This window comes from Coffea eugenioides, chromosome 8 (assembly GCF_003713205.1).
Source record: "Coffea eugenioides isolate CCC68of chromosome 8, Ceug_1.0, whole genome shotgun sequence".
In the NCBI taxonomy this organism is placed as follows: domain Eukaryota; kingdom Viridiplantae; phylum Streptophyta; class Magnoliopsida; order Gentianales; family Rubiaceae; genus Coffea; species Coffea eugenioides.
In genome coordinates this window covers 47,007,319-47,024,544 of record NC_040042.1, presented here as the reverse complement: position 1 = coordinate 47,024,544, position 17,226 = coordinate 47,007,319, and the positions used below count along the sequence as shown (strand labels likewise).

The window sequence follows — 17,226 nt, the reverse complement described above, 5'->3', positions numbered from 1 at the left end:
ATTGTAATCCTCATAGTCAAATTGTCAATTTTTTATGTTGAAGGGCAAACCCGTCAAAGAATCGTTCCCTCCATGGTGTGGACTTCAGAGTTAGTTAGCTTCCCTGTCAATTGAAAGGGAAAGGCACAGAACGAAGACCCGCCCTAGGGCCGAGACTAGTCCACCCACGCGCTTGTCAAAATACCAAACTGCACAGCCCACCTCAATTTCCACCTTCTTCCTGAATTATTCTTTTCCTTCCATCAGAAATCTTGTTCTTGGTTTGTTCAATTTTACTGTTCATTTCTGTTAGCTTTCCTTTCACTGCTCCAATATTAATTTATTTCCACAAATAATAAAATCTTTTCTTCGACTTAATTTCTTTACATACGAGACGATGTGGTACTCCGGAATTGAAATTTAGCCTCATTCTTATGGTTCTCCGGTTTTGAACAACAATTTTGTGACAGCCCAGGTGAGAAAAATGTCAACTCTTTCAACTCAAAGTAGTAAAGTTCATATTTTTACATGTTTATGATTTGGTGTAACCATGATGGATGACTACAATTTGAGCAATTTGGCTACAAAAACTGTAGTAAAAGAAAAAAAAATAGAAAAAGAGTTTTCAGATAGGTTTTCAGCAATGCCCTTATTGAGTTGTTAGTGATTATTTCCTGGAATATTTATGGGATTCTCTTAGTGGATTTTGATAGTGAATTGTGGAGGGGAAGATGAGATCTTGATATTTTTGATAGGATCTTTGTTAGAATTTAGCTACAGGATGTTGTTTACATTTCAGAATTTCTTTTTGACGTCATCCCTCTTTTTTTTTTTTTGCGTTTAATTTGCTATAGATCCGCATGGGTTTAAGTTGAAAGAAAGATGGATAGTTACAGAGAAAGCGAAGATCAGTTTTTTGATAGCAAAGACGAGTCTGATTCAAGTTCAGATTGCTCCGAATTATGTTCTAGTTCTGGGCGTGCAGAATTTGATTTTGGATATGAGTTTTGGAATAGGATTCCGGAAAGTGTAATTGGACGGCGTACTCAATTTTTGAAGTGGATGGGTGTGGAGTTAGATTGGTCTAAGGGCAATAGGGAAGAAGTAGAGGATGCAATTGGTGATGGTTTTGTAGAAGGCCTTGGCAGGCTGAGGGATAATAGTGGAGCTGTATTGGCAAACTCAGATTCTGAGGATGGGTTTTCATCAGCTAAGTCTTTTCTGTCTTTCCAATCAAATGAAAGTGTGGGATCAGTTGAAGAAGTAGCTGTAGAGGAAACTCATTCTTGGAAGATTAGGAATTTGGATGATGGAACTGAATTTGTAGCTGATAAATTCGGTGAGGATGGCATGCTTAGCCTATTACGTGAAGTTGGTTCTAATAAAACAATTACAATTGAGGAGCTCCAAAGGAGTCTTGGCTCATCATCCTTGGTTCAACAGTATTTCCGCAAAATGTCCAACGCTATTGATCTGAAAAAGAAAGTGAAAAAGGGTTGGCTACAGAGATTAAGCGCTATAACTCGCAGCACAGAGTGGGCAAAGGGAGTTAATTTGAAGCTGCGTAAGACCAATTCAAGTACAGGAAATAATACTCAGATAGTGCGGTCCCATTCATACAGAAAGCGATCAAAAGAATTGTCATTGCTGCAGGTAGGGCAAGATTTTCCTGCACATAAAGGCTCAATCTTGACAATGAAATTCAGTCCTGATGGCCAACATCTGGCTAGTGCTGGGGAAGATGGTGTTGTACGTGTTTGGAAGGTGATGGAGGATGAGTATCCCAATGGAATTAATGTTGAAGATACTGATTCTTCTTGTATATATTTCTCCATAGATGAATTCTCCAAGTTAGCTCCTCTCAGTTTTGACAAGGAGAAGGTTGCTCAGATGAAAAACTTGAGAAAGTTGTCAGAATCTACTTGTGCCATTCTCCCGCGCAAGGTTTTTCGCATTTTGGAGAAACCGCTGCATGAGTTCCGTGGGCACAAGGGTGATGTCTTGGCTCTCTCGTGGTCTAAGAATGGGGTTAGTATCACTGCGCCCTTGTTCCTGTTGCACGGGTTTTCAAATTGACATGCCCCATTCTAATTTGTGCTTACGCAATTTCCATGCTACACCTGCAGTATCTTGTATCATCATCTGTTGATAAAACAGCACGTCTGTGGCTAGTGGGACTTGATAAATGCCTTGGAGTTTATGCACATAACAATTATGGTGAGTCTTTGGCTACTAGATTGTTATTTTCCTAAGATTTAATATGAATTTCTACAACCTTGAATGTTCATAGGCCTCCTTATCTAATGTTGTATACTGAAGTATATGAGCATGCTTTGCAGTGACTTGTGTAGATTTCAATCCAGTTGACGATAATTATTTTATAAGCGGTTCGATTGATGGGAAATTACGCATCTGGAAAGTGCATGATTTTCGAGTTGCTGATTGGACGGATACGAGAGAAATTGTCACAGCTGTCTGTTACTCTCCAGATGGGAAGGTCTGATGGAATATATTCCTAATGGTCTAGCTTTTGAAATGCTCATTCAGCTTTTATACATAGAATTGCATTTACATTGTTCTTACTTGAGCAGGGAGGCATTGTGGGCTCCATGGATGGCAATTGTCGTTTTTATGATGTAGTAGGTATGCATCTGTTTCCAACTGTTTGTTGTCTGATTCTATATTTCCTGCATATTTCTCTTAACTAGCCAAAGTAGAGGGATGGATTACTGACAGTTCTTTGAAGTTAACAAATTTTGATTATTGATCAGGCTTTGTTTGATCTAAGCTTGAGATGCCTGTCAGCATGTGATTAAACAATATAATACACACTTATGTAGCATTCATGTGTTTTTTCCCGTAAGGATGGTATACCTTGTTTTGGGCTATGCTGAAGAAGATTAAATGTGCAGTCTTTAACATGAACAAGCTGCTAAAGTTCATTGTGACAAAAGTAGGTCATCATGGCAAACACTGTTGGTAGACTGGATTAGGGAATACAATACAGTAATTATTGACACATCGATACATCACGTGTCATGATGTTACACAATAAAACTCAGTGAATGGATTATTTACAAGTGTCTGATGGATATCCTAAGTCAGTAAACATGAATGGGAGATTGTAATACTAATACTTCTGAAGCTTAAATGGACATGATGGTTGATGAAGATTAAATATGGAATATTTCAGGGGGTCTGCTTTGCTCAAATATATGCACATGATTATGCATATTTGCATTTGGTTGCTATTTAATGGATACTCTTACATCAGTTAAGTTAGTTGTTTATATTAAGTTAGGGTTAGATCTGGCTTGTTCTATTTAAAGGAGATAACTTTGTGCTTTCCATTGTTGTTTGCTTTTGTTTTTGGTTACAGTAGTTGTTAAATGCTTAGGCATTGAATTTGTTTGGTTGAGCTGTTTTCCTGTCAGGTAAATTCTATGCAAAGTTTGCAAGGATCAGATATCTGGATTCTACCTATTCTTTTGTAAGAGTAGCTATACCTGTCCTTTACATGAAGGTTGACCTTGGCATTGCTTGTTTCTGTTGGTTCAGATAATCAGTTGCAGTTAGGTGCTCAAATTTGCTTGCAAGGGAAGAAGAAATCGGCTGGGAAGAGAATAACTGGATTTCAGGTTATGTTTTGTACTTCTCACAAAGTGTTTCTCAATGATGTCCATGCCTAACAAATCTTATCCTTTGTTAATCCAGTTTTGCCCAGCCGATGTTAGCAAAGTAATGGTTAGTTCTGCTGATTCACAAGTTCGAATACTTTCTGGGCCCAACGTCATCTGCAAATTTAAGGGTGCGTATTATTCTCTGCCTACCAACACTTCTGTTTATGTGCAAGTGCAAAAGGCGCTTGGTTTACCAAAACTTCATCATAAAATGTTTGCAAAAATCATGTGGACTGACAATTGTTTGATGTCTCTGAATTCGTGGAGGCTATGGAAACTAGCCAAATGGGCATGTGCTTGAAATTTCATTATACTAGTTTTGGTATTTTGTGTTGGAATTTCTACCATTATCGTAATAGATTTTGCCTCAGTCTCACACTATTTCATGCTTGCCTGAAGTTGTACTTTTTGGCTTTGAAACTGAAGTGCCTTTTTCTTTTGTTCTGAACTTCTTTTCACCTACTTTAGGCATGAAAAATTCAGGAAGCCAAGCGTCTGCATCTTTCACATCTGATGGAAACCACGTTGTGTCCATCACAGAGGATTCTAATATCTACCTGTGGAATTACACCAACCAAGATCAGACATCTGCAGAGGTAAAGAACATCTCAGCGCATGAGAGTTTCTTGTCCCACAATGCTGCAATAGCTATACCTTGGGGTGGCTTGAAAACCAAGCCTGGAGCACTACATGGAGGTATCCTAGAAAATGGGCATTTTGAGGATGATTTGCTCCCACAAGTGCCCTCTGCTTTACCTGATTGTTTTTCTTTAGGGCGGGGGTTCTTTTTGGATTCTTTATATAAGGGATCTGCAACGTGGCCGGAAGAGAAACTGGCCAAATCAAGTCCAGCAGCAGTTTCACCTTCAGCATACAAATCCGAGTTCAAGTCTTTGAAGAGTGCTCTGCAGAGTGTGCTGAGCTCCCCTCACTTGTGGGGTCTTGTGATTGTAACAGCAGGTTGGGATGGGTGCATTAAGACATTTCTCAATTATGGGTTGCCAATTCGGTTTTGAAGCCATCCTTTTTCCAAACGACGATAGAAGAAATTCTACACCTTGTCTAAACTCTCGGGGACTTGAGCAGCTCCAGTCCAGTGAATTCCCCAAATTTGATGGTGCTACAATGCATCTACTATAACTCTCCTCAGCCATGGATGGCCAATGCGGATGAGGAACCACTCTTTGGAGCATCAGGCTAAATGCATCTCTTTTTTAGCAGCAATATAAAGGACTGGCGGGCTTCTGTTTGTTTAGGGATCCCTGCCTCTGTGACAAGGGTTTGACAGATTGGAATGGTTGATGGCGATTGTGTAGATTAGGTATAGTAGATGCTGCCTGGAGGCATGAATCCGTGAAATTTCTCCGCGTGATCGAGCCAAATGTGAATTGAAATGGCTGGTTGTTTCTCATGTGGGGTTATTGCGTGCAAGTCAGGAGTTATAATTTATTCTTTCATTTGTGGATTTTGAGATTTTCTGGCTCTCAATTCAATCAGAAACACGGAGGTTTCAGTGGTGACGAGCCAGTTATAGATGTACGTGTTAGATCACACAGAAAAAGGGCAAATGAATAGAGAAGAGCAATACGGTTTGTCTTTGATTTTATGTGGTGGTTTGTGCTTACAAAGCTACACAGCCAAGGACTAAGTAAGAGAGGCCCAATAATCAATTTAAGTAGCCAGTCGGTCGGAGGAATAGTCTGGCGCTGCTGTGTCTGAAGGGAACACACGAGTACCAATCAGGCATGGGCTTTATTTATTTATTTATTTTTTGGGCGGTCGATGTTGGTTCCGGACCGATAACAAATGATAATCATTGGGGTTGGACAGATTGAGGTAGTGTTTGGATTTGGAATTTAGTACGGTAAAGAGTAGCTTCATGATTCATCCGCATGTGAGACTGGTAGTTATTAGTATTATGGACTTGATAAAGTGATCCCAGATTCTTGGCCTGGTGGTTACTTGCTAATACTGTAACCCCAGTCTCATTCTACTGCCAATCATGTCGTTTCACATTGACATTAGTACATTACCTCGGAAGGACAGAGAGGGACATCGTCCATTTACTTGCTCTGGACACCCGCGCCAGTGAATGGTGGTGGCGCGGATGTTTCTTCCACACAGGCGGGATTCGGGAAGGTAAGGAGTATGTATAAGCAATTGATTCATTGTTAAGCAACTTATAAATTCATTGTTAGGTAATGTAGAGAAGTCCATTTGTCGTCTCAAAATTAATTGTCATATTAGAGAAGTCAATGCTTTTCCTCTTTCTTTTTTTTTCCGATAATATGAAATTTTATTTTTACCTTTCATTCATTGACCCATAACTTATTTTTCATAATTATCAATATTATCAAAAATAAAGGAGTAAATTAGCCCGGTTGGACTGGAGGGGGAGCTGGACAAATTGAACACAATCTCCAGCAAAAATCCCCAATGATTTCATTCGTAGCAGACATCACGTTTTCAAATGTTAGCACATACTCGTATGATATGATATGCAAAGAAAAATGAATTACTCGCTTCAGACTCCAAAAAAAAAAAAAAAAAAAACTCGCTTCACAAAAAACGTGCAACTCTATATCTTTGCCTTTTCTTTTGGTCTCTCTCACCCGTAAATCAAAACATTCCACCATATCAAACAAACTAGTACTACTCCTTTCCAGACATTCGTTGTTTTACTCGAATTTTAGGCTTCAATTGGATGGCTGCCCTCTTTTCTTTTTTAAATATTACCATAATTTTTAAAACCAAAAAAAAAAAAAAAAAACATTGCAGTCATAGAGCACATTTCAGACTATTTTTATTGTAGATTTTCTTTTCAAACACCGTAAAACCAAATACACACACCCACACAAAAACTGACAGCTGTCACCATATTATTAAATGAGCTCTCCCCATGAAAAAAGGGAGAAGCATGAAACTCATGGAAAATAATTATTTTATATCTCTGGATACAATCACATGCAGACACCAAAGCTCGCCCTGTCTAAACTAGCATTATTTATGGCTGTGGCAAGTTATAAGTTGTTTGTGCTCTGGAATTAAGAGAAGAGGCCTGGCTCCTATAGTCACCGTCATTTCCTCCTTTGATCATTATTTCCCACATTTCTTTTTTACTCCTCTGTAGTAAGCAGACTTATTGATCAGTTGATAATTCTTATAGGAGGCAATTGTCGAAAAATGGGAAGAGCCCCTTGTTGTTCTAAAGTGGGATTGCAGAGAGGTCCTTGGTCTCCGAAGGAAGACAAGTTGCTCACTGATTATGTTCAAGCCAATGGTGAAGGCCAATGGAGATCTTTGCCCAAAAAAGCTGGTAATCATTAATATTAAATTTCTCTAATGGCACGGCACGTTGATTAATTCGTTTATACTCTCTCTGGTTATTAGTACTATATATTGTGCAACCAACCCTTCAACAGAAGGTTGTCCATGTGCTTTTGCATTTAGCCTTGACTGATTCAAAATTGATCATGTAGTTTTTTTTTTTCCTTTCCCTTTTGGTGTTTTTTTTTTTTTTTTGGGTGGGGCGTGACATGTAAAGGGCTGCTCAGATGTGGCAAGAGTTGCAGATTAAGATGGATGAATTATCTTCGGCCGGGTATCAAGAGAGGAGACATCACAGCAGCTGAGGAGGACCTCATTATTCGACTCCAATCCCTGCTAGGCAATCGCTGGTCACTCATAGCTGCAAGGTTGCCCGGCCGAACTGACAATGAAATAAAGAACCATTGGAACACTCGTCTACTTAAGCGACTCCACAAAGGAGGAATCCAGCCCCAAAAATCCTCTACATCTCTGTCCAAGAAGAGCAGCAAACAGCCCACCAAAAAGAAGTCGAACAAGAAGCTGCCCGATCATTTTCATAACACCACTGCCACCAGTAGCACAGAAGATGTTCTTCACCGAGAGGAGTTTAGTGGTAACGATAATGCCACTATCAATATGGCACAAGTGTACCGGCCAAAACCCATCAAAATATGCTCCGACTTTGCGAAGAGTAACAGTTTTGGAAGTGTAGCTAGCGGTAGCACTAATAAATCATCATCAAATCAAGAAGAAGGTGAAGAAGTAGTTGACAAGCTGGAAGAGGAAGCAAAAACGTCCCAAGTCTCAGATATTTCTTGGTCTTCATTTGAGCTTGATGATCAAAGTTACGAGCGAATATTTGAGATTTCTGATGAGAATCAGATCCTCTTTTATGATGATGATGATTGCGATCTGTCATTACAAGCAGCTCCGGTGAGTGATATTAATCTGCTGGACAAGGTTTATGATGAATACCTTCGACTTCTTTAATTAGCTGCCTGAGTCCCGCAATGTTCATGATGAGTTTTTTTTTTTAAATTTAATCTTATCTTAATGTTCATGATTAGTTTTACCTCCTTTTCCTTTTCACTTATTTTCAGAACATTTCTGTTGGTATTGTGATCAGTGGGGCCTGTGCTTTATAAATTTATTTTCAGATGGTACTGTAAAGCGATTGATTTTGTTATTTAATAAAGGGTTGTGGTCCTTGTGGAATGATTAATCAGACGAGTTCTTGTGTTCCACGTGCTAATGAACCGGCGTACACCTTCCCAGGGAAAAGACATCAGCATAGTACAACAAACATTTTGTTCACTTCTAACCCAAAAAAAAAACAAAAAGCTATAGCCAAACATATCAACTTCTACGTCAACCACTGGGCCAATGGCTCAGTGGCCACCAAAGAGAAGCTTAAGTCTCTTCTTGGGACCAAAGAGAAGCTTAAGTCTCTTCTTGGGTTGTAAGTGAGAGTTCAAATCTCACTTGTAGCGAAAAAAATCTAAGGGTTGTGCTATAGCACTTCTTTGGTCTAGTTGGGTCTGTATACTCACTAACCTCCTAAGACTCCTACTATACTCTAGATTATGATAGAGTATTTTATATAAATGTATCATTACTGATAAAAAAAAAAAAACTTCTACATCGAGAACAAGTTGAGCATAACAAAATATTGAAATAGTAATACAAGCAGGATTATGGTACACCTTGAAAAAAGGGGAGGGGGGGTACAACTGCGCCCCCGTTGCATTTTGTCCCCTGCCCCATCCCCGCCCTGTTGCATTTTAATTCCTCCCGCCCCCGTCCCGCCCCGCTTCCCCCGCGGGGGAAGTACTAAAATTAAATTTCATTAAATTTTATTATATAATTTCATTATAATTAAATTTGAGCAAATAATCAAGTACTAAAATGTTAACACATCACCAAATTATTATTCATTATAACTTTACTATTGAAACTCATAAAAATAATTAAACAAAGGTTATTTGAATGCAATATAATATGATAAAACAAATATAACTAAAATAATCAAGTTTTCACTTTTGATACAAATACAATCACTAAATTATTATTGTATTTTTTTTAGAAAAAAGTGTTATTGTATTAAGTGTAGTTAGGAATTTAACATAAATATATTAATAAATTTAGTATAAATAATTAATAATTTTTATTAATAGGCATGTATAATTAGTAGTATAATTAAAAATATCATTATATATATAATTATGTACATATATATATATAGTTTTTCAAATTGGTGGTGGGGCGGGGCCCCCGCCCCCCGTCCTATTTCTAAACGGGGGGAAAAAATTCCCTCCCACCCCCCGCTCCAACCCCCGCCCCAATGACCCCCCGCGGGTGCTCGCCCTCGTTGCCATCCCTACATTTGGAGAAGGTTCCTTTTTGAGAGTGAGTGCATTTGGTGAAGATCCTTTGTCAGTTCAAAGCTATGATAGGAAGGAATTTTTTTGTCAAATGTTTCAACTTTTGGTAATGATACTTACCAAAATTAGGCTGTTAAATTTTAGACTTATTTGGTAGTAAATAATCTATGAGATATGGTGAAGACAAAATTTGTTTTACCACTATTTGAAGAAGAATTAATAGATACACAAATTAAAGGCCACAGAGTTACAATTAGACAGAGATCGAAGGCTAGCATTCACATATCATTTTTTTTAATGATGCCGTTTTCACAAGGATATTGGCTTATAATTTGATTCAGAATGAAATATTATCAATTAAAATGAACTAAGGTGCTAATTGATCAATGAATAGTAAAGTATTTTTTTTTCTTTTTTGCAACACTAACTAAAGTGTGGTTTATGATGGGGGTGAGAGATGGGTTGGATGGTTGGAAGGAAAGGAAGTACAAGTGAAAGGCTTTAGATTTGAGCCCTCTGGCTTATTCTTCTTTTTTTTTTTTTTTTCTAAATGTGTTATTTCTTAATTTATACCTTAAAAAACTAACAAACTTTAAAACAAAGTAGTCGAATACCTATATTTTTCAATTGAATTGAGTTCGAGTAGGTAATACTCAAGTTCGACTCGATTTGATTAGATCCTCCCCCACTAAAAATTAGGTCCTCCATCCTCCTCTGAATTGGCTGGCTGGTCACTGGGATCCATGCTACTTTTTCAAAAGGCAGCTTAGCTTGATATATATATCTATATATATATATATATATGCATGCACATGTGATCTGCCTTGTTTAATTTATTCAGCAAAAATCAATTAAAAAAGAATAAAAAATAATTTATCAAAGCGCCATTATTGTGAACTGTGCAGGCGGCTCCTGAGCCGTCCTCAGTGATCAACCTAAGAAAATGCTTTTCTTTATAATTACGGTGCGGTGGACTATGTATTAATCATTTTTCATGACATCGCCGTGAGAGACAAATGAGGGAAACATGCAGTGGTGTTCCGGATTGTCAAGGGCCACTTGATTCCTCCATCCCATTAGATATTTATACATAGAACAAAAAAAATAACTACTAGTCTGCTACTCCATCTGAGTCCTAATACTAACAAAATAATAAATGAATGATAACAAGCTACAAAGGTCCACATTGGATCGCCTATGTCAGACCATTGTCCATAAAATATTTTAGTATATTGTATCGTCGCTGTTTCATGATTTTATTATTGATATAAAATTGTGACCGCTGTACCTTTGCTTCCTCGTTAATGTCATCATGGGTTTATTAAAAAAACACACAAAAAAAGGCGAAGTCATAAGGAGCAAGATTCGCAAGATTGATATTGCACATCTAATCTAATAAAGAGAAGGTTAAGTAATTTTTGTAAAACAAGTTTCGTCCAATTATTAGTCTAATCGTCCAATTATTAGTCTAATAAATATCGTTGCGCCCCCGGAGGGCGGGGGGGGGGGGGCATGGTAAATAATACAGTGCTGCCGATTTTGGTCTGCTCTTTCCAATGTGCATGCATGACTTTAATGAATTAACGTATGTGTTGTGTTGTATACATCTTCAAACATGGCATATTATTAATTAATCTAAGCATTTCCGTCAAATACAAACAATTAATACAAACTACAGAGTACGTAATTCAGCGACAGATCCGTAAGATCACAATTACCATCACACACACACACACACACTAATGAATGAATGAATATTGTCGCAAGTACGTACGCAGGGTACGATTCCAGTCTGGCCAAATAAGTACCAACCGTGGTCACAAGAACAATAATAAAATATTCCCGATGGAAAGACGGGAAATAAGGACACTCCCCAATAAAAAGAAACCAGATTAAAAAAAAAAAAGAAAATTAAAGGAAACCAGCGAGCGAGTGAATGAAGAAAGGTCATAAAATTTAAGAGGCCAGTGGTACTGATACATCAAGTTACCCCATCACTCACTCGTATTCATTGTCCGATCCTTGAGAGTTCTTTTTTTTTTTTTTTGTCGACACAGGATGTCTGGATCAATCCTTACGGGGCCCGACTAATCTCCTGCGACCCGGACCCGGCGCCCCAACCTGGCCCGAACACGTTAAGTGCGCGGAGAAATCCAGCGGAGCGGAGACTCGAACTTATGATCTCAAGATTCACTGGTGAGAGGCGCTGCCGCTGGACCATTCACGCGGGGGTGCGATCCTTGAGAGTTCTTGGGCGTCCAATAATGATATTGGACTTTGATTTCAGGTGATACCCAAAAAAAAAAAGAATCCTAGTACAAGTTTTCTGTACAATAGTTCTTCTTTGGATCAGGGAGATCAGGCATACGAAACTTTGATACACAGTACATTTTCTTTTAGCTCAACGCCTGATCACCATCATACAACACGAATTACTTTACATCTACATCTACGAGAGAAAATAATAATAATAATAATTTATATATATTCCCAAAAACTTGATACCATTTCAAAATGGCCACAAATCTCCCCAGAGGGATCTTCGTGCCTGATGGTGCAGCGTTGGGTTTTTACTCTGTGTAACAACAACGTGATCGAATGAGCCTTCAGTACCATCCCGATTGATTGCCCGGCAGACATCCATCTCAACCCGCTTCCCTCTCCTGATTGGAGAATAAATGATTCTTCCCCAGCCGCTACCAACATCAGCACGGCCTCTTTCTTCTGCTTCTTCCCCACTATCATCATCATCATCATCAGTAATGGCATCAGTTTCTGTAACGTCAGAATTGTAGGAAACGAGATCTTGTTCCTGCTCATCATCGTCAACTTCCGACTCAATTTGGTCCTCTGCAATACGAGATTAGGCCTTTTAAAAAGAGTTCATGGCTAAGCTAGCCAGTAAAAAGAACAAAAGGTTGTAGCACAAACGCAATATGATCGGAGGTTTTACATTCTTCCGTACTCTTGTTCTATTCATAGTACAAAATTCTCTAAACAGAATTTTGAATATTAATAAAGTTGAAGATTAACACAGGAGGAGACAAAAGTACCATAATCAATCTCTAAATCCTCAGGACTTCTTTTAGCATGTTGCTCCTTCAACGTGTCAAATTTCATACCATCCAGCGGCCAGGGTTCTCTGCTTCAGAAATTATGAGCTTACATAAGCTCGCAAAGAGACATTTTAAGCGGAAGAGAGAGAGAGAGAGAGAGGGGGGGGGGAGGGGAGATAGGGAGAGAGATGAATATTAGGTACAACACAGAAGTTTTCCGCAGGAAAAAAGACATCCAAAAGTCGTCCAATACGTGGGCTTCTAAAGGGCAGGTTTTGAAAAACTGCTATCATGTAAAATTACTCTCCCTATCAATGGCAGTAAAATGAGAAGCTGTATCTGTTCAACAAGACTGGGTATATCAAAATATGCATATGCTTCTAATGTTCTGGAAAGTTACATGTATAAAATCACCCAAGCAAGTTGTAGTTACCGAATAACTACAAAAATTATTGAGATCCTCCTACGACTGACTGAATTACCAATTCAAAAAGTATGGATGACACAAACTAAAAACAGAACGCCAATGACCTTTGAGTGCTTCTTGATGATTTAAACTATGAGACTAGGAATTGACTGACGGATTCTCCTCTTTAGTTTACTCTCACTTGTATTTGAGGTTTCTTAACTATTGTTATATGATCCCCTCATCAATAATAAGATTGCAATAGTGCTTACCTTGGTCGTCGTCCTCTTCTGAAAGCAACATAACTGAATTTCTCATCTTCATAACCACGCAAAGGCTTGCCCCTGGATCTCTAAAAGATCAACCACACGAAGGTAAGGAGAGTGGACCACCTCTATGTTACTAATACTGAGATAGCTTCTAGATAAAGAAAGAAGAGGTCCACAATGATGAAATGAAATGAAAAAGAAACGGCATCTACAGATATTCAATTAGTACTTTTTTTTTTTGAAACTAATGCTCGGTGAATTAAGTAAGAAAAATATAGAAGCAGAAAGCAAAAGTTGTAAGCAGCTGATAAAGCATCCATTGGTGGCTAATGGCAAACAAGACTAGGGGTCAAAATCTAAGATTTTTAGTCACTCACACTTAATAGCTAGACTTAGTAGAAAAGTGCTTCTGAACTTCAAAAGCAATCTTCTTCGACCGAAGACCAAACAAGATATGGAATTGCATGTAAAACAAAATCTAAACAAATTTCTACACCTATTGGAAACTGAATTAGTTACCAATACGAGATTAATAAGGACCTGATTTACAATTGTCAGAAAAATTCCTCATCCTATGTCATAACAAGAGCTGGAAACATATACTAAAAAGTTATATTGGCAGTATATTAGAAGTGGATACAGAACATTGTAGACTCAAGAAACTATAGTGCTCATGCAAGCTATAATGAGAAGTAGATTCTTAACACAGTCCAATTTTTTTCGAAACAAGGATATGAAACAGAATTAGAAGAAAGTGCCTATGATTCTAAAGTCCAACGAATGCAAACAAATTGCATGATCGAAGAAGTTGTAGGAAATTCAAGAGTTCATCAGATGGCAAAATGATTATCTATTAGACGTCACAGAATGATGAAACCCGGTTCCCTTGATACATTAATGGATCAAGAGATACAGCATGAACCTAGAAGAACTACAGCAACATGATCAACATGTTTTTCAATAATTCGTCCAAGTTAAACCCACTTTTGAGACAAGTCATGAAGGCACGGTGAACCAAGTTTAGAGAACAACCTTGTAAGCTCGCTGTGATGTTGTTCTCTCCAACCGTTGCACAAAATGACAATATTTTCCTGTATTATATAGTGGGCAACGCCCATCATGTGGACACTGCAGTAACAACACAAGTAATGAACAAGACAGGTACTTAAAAAATTTACTCTCAAACAGCATCACTAACGCGATAGAAAATCTCCCAGGAAATATAGAAAGGATATCAGTATCTAACTCACAGGAGCAACGATGAATGCACCACTTTTCATCGTTATCAAGCTCTTAGATGATTTATGAGATGCAGATTCCAACTTGCGGATCTTCTGTGAAAGTTATTTGACAAAACTATATGTGAGTCGGGATAAAACAGTTGTGCCAATAAGAAGCCTAAAGCAGTATCAATCAAAAGCACTCTCACCCTGCTTTCCATCCATAAAATATGAGATCGCATTTGGGATATGATATTAGATCCCTCTGGTGTTCCAGGTTCAATAAGAATCTGTTCCAAAGCAAATATGTTAACTTTCTGACAAGGAGCATCTACTTCAACCTATCTTGGGAAGCATAAATTGCTAGACCAACTAAGTTGGCTTGAACAGCATAATATCCACATATAGCTTGTTAAACTCAATCACTTGGTACCCAAAAACAGCCCAACTGTTTGCAATTTCTTTTGTTCCCCAGAAGGAAAAGATCCCAAATACTCGAGTCAATCTACAAAAACTTGGCTCCTTACTAGATAACAAAGCTTCAATTTCACAGTTCAGGGTAAAGTAAACTCCATGAGTTACTTAATTCAACTAGTATTCCACTGTCATTTCTGGCTTGATAGAAACATGTGACGATGGCACCTAAAAATGAACTCAGATATACTAAGTCCATTTGGAATTTTATGCCAATATCATCTGCTATGTGCATGAAAAGATGACCCTAGATATGTCTTTCTATCCTCAGAGATCATGCATTGAAAAGATATCTAATCACCATGGCTCTCAGGAAGTTCTGAAAGCAATCATAGTTCCTAAGAGTGCTATATACCCTTGCTAAACCGGTATGCACATACATGGATCTGAATAAACTTACCAGGACATCCCCAGTAAGATCCCAGAGTTGACGTACAACAGTAATTCTGTCCTTTAGAGATGGTATCTCGCCGAGCACATATGACTACACCCAACAATAGAGAACAACAGACACTGATTAGGCAGTAGCGCTTATGAAATCCACAAAGACTTCTAGCACAATATACTATCTGAGATAGACATTGAACTGAAAATACTGTACTCAGCGCTGAAATCAAGAGTCCCTCGTAGGGCTGTTTTTTGCAACATTTTAAGACTATATAGGGAGGTTAAACTTCAAAATGCCAGAAACTATATATGGTAGCTGGTGTTAGATGGCCTTTTGGGAGATTTCTCTTAGAAAGCCCATATGCAGCAAGGAAACATGTTATATTTGACAAATACATCTAACAATAAGGGTAATGAGGATACTTACAGCAATTACAAGATCATTCTGTCTATCAGACTTACTGATACTCTGAGTCAGTGCTTGAATGCTGCCATAACTTTGAATAAACGGCAAATCTTTTAGATCTACAATAATCATAGAATATTACCGATATCTCATACCAAAACCATCGGAAATCCTTCCATAATAACTTTCCAATGAGAAAACAAGAGAAACATAGAAAATTGAGCCTAAAATCAACAATAATTCTCAAAGCATATGAAGCTCCCCGTTATTTTGCAAGGCTGTCTGCTTAGTAACTCTAAATGCCTAAGAACACTTAATTCGACATACTGCTCATCTACATTGGAATTCAAGAAATTAGGTTGGAATTTGTTTCAGTTAAAAGGTACAGCAATCAATACATCCAGTTGCTGTATTGTGGTATCCATGTTCAAAGAAAACAATAATCTAATTTCTTTACCTAAACTTAATTTCACTTTTTTCCTTTTTGGGCTTATTGAATTGTACAAAAATAATCTTTAGCAATTAAACTGAAGGTACTTCAAGCATCTGTACTAACAACGTGAAATAGGAGTGGAAAAAGGGAACCTTTATAAGACTCCATGCGTAAACATTTTATAAGACTCGATAAGACTCCATACGTAAACAGCTAAAGGAAGAAGTTAGACGAGTGAGAACGTAAGGATTGTTCGAACTCAAGCAATGCAGCAAATATTTACCTTTTATAAGCCTCTGCCCCGCCCGCTGCATACACTGTGATGGCTCTATCAAATTGATCTTTTCCATCGACTTCGGCCAAACCTCTCTCAGAGCCCTTCACAGCAACAAAGTTCAACCATCAATGCCATTACACACACACACCCCACCTCCCCCCTCCTAGCAAATTACTCACCACATTGCAGAACCAGTCCCAGCCCCAAAATCCAACACCTTAGCAGGAGAAAAATCCGGCAATCTCCTCTTCACCTTAAAATTTGCAACAAAAAACAGAGAGAAAAAAAACAACTTTACATTTCTCATTGTGGGGCTTTACATTTCTAACTATACCCAACAACTGAAATATTCAAATGGGCTCGCTTTAGTTTATAAATTGCGTTACCTCGCTGAGGACTCTGTAGCAAGCTGCATAGACGGCCGGCATCCGAGATGCCACGTAGGCAATAGTCTCATCATCTCTATACTTGAGGCCAATGTCCCCATAAGCACTCTTAATCTTCCATCTTTTTGAGCTTTGCATGCTCTTCAGGGGATCTTCCACTAGCTCCTTTGAAGTCGACGTCGGCAGCAGCAGATTCACTTCCTTGACTTCGTGAAAGGATTCAGACAAGCTCAACACTTTCCTTTTCATATGTGGGTCCTCTTTTTCTACAACAAAACAATGATCAAGAAAATGTTCAATCACAAACCTTTTAAGATCAATTCACCTTGTGTGCAGCGAGAGATGGGAATACATGTGTACCACGGATGTATTTTTTGATGGCCCGGCGGAGGCCGACGGGGACCACGTGGCAGCCTTGGGAGAGTTTGGCGGCGGAGCGGAGAGTGTCGGCCGTGAATCTTGGGACGATCGTCCCCGAGACCGAGGACGCCATTTCTGGGTGGCCTGGTGGAGCTAGGCAGTGCAGTTCTGATCAGGGGTTTTAAGGTCCAGAGGGTTTAAGA

General features: G+C 38.5%; 3 protein-coding genes across 5 annotated transcripts; 2 read left to right on the top strand and 1 right to left on the bottom strand.

Moving 5' to 3' along the window:
* The first annotated feature begins 208 nt into the window (after positions 1-208).
* LOC113779795 lies at positions 209-5,936 on the top strand. Its single transcript, XM_027325515.1, has 8 exons — positions 209-454; positions 834-2,007; positions 2,106-2,196; positions 2,319-2,476; positions 2,571-2,622; positions 3,538-3,617; positions 3,694-3,787; positions 4,128-5,936. Exons 2-8 carry the CDS (start codon positions 862-864, stop codon positions 4,673-4,675), a joined length of 2,169 nt encoding a protein of 722 aa, XP_027181316.1. The 5' UTR covers positions 209-454; positions 834-861; the 3' UTR covers positions 4,676-5,936.
* On the top strand, positions 5,728-8,190 carry LOC113779796 (transcription factor MYB8-like). Of its 3 annotated transcripts, none has more exons than XM_027325517.1 (3): positions 5,728-5,798; positions 6,826-6,975; positions 7,204-8,190. In XM_027325517.1, exons 2-3 carry the CDS (start codon positions 6,843-6,845, stop codon positions 7,956-7,958), a joined length of 888 nt encoding a protein of 295 aa, XP_027181318.1. In that variant the 5' UTR covers positions 5,728-5,798; positions 6,826-6,842; the 3' UTR covers positions 7,959-8,190. The 3 variants fall into 3 exon arrangements, with proteins under 3 accessions (XP_027181318.1, XP_027181319.1, XP_027181320.1); XM_027325518.1 differs by lacking the exon at positions 5,728-5,798 and adding an exon at positions 6,621-6,729; XM_027325519.1 differs by lacking the exon at positions 5,728-5,798 and having other exon boundaries at positions 6,908-6,975; positions 7,214-8,190.
* Positions 8,191-11,282: 3,092 nt separating this feature from the next.
* Positions 11,283-17,189, bottom strand: LOC113780969 (methyltransferase-like protein 17, mitochondrial). Its single transcript, XM_027326767.1, has 12 exons — positions 17,024-17,189; positions 16,664-16,929; positions 16,457-16,530; positions 16,284-16,378; positions 15,589-15,686; positions 15,175-15,258; positions 14,510-14,590; positions 14,331-14,414; positions 14,113-14,208; positions 13,084-13,163; positions 12,403-12,491; positions 11,283-12,199 (listed from the first exon to the last, which is right to left on the bottom strand). Exons 1-12 carry the CDS (start codon positions 17,154-17,156, stop codon positions 11,859-11,861), a joined length of 1,521 nt encoding a protein of 506 aa, XP_027182568.1. The 5' UTR covers positions 17,157-17,189; the 3' UTR covers positions 11,283-11,858.
* Positions 17,190-17,226: the final 37 nt, after the last annotated feature.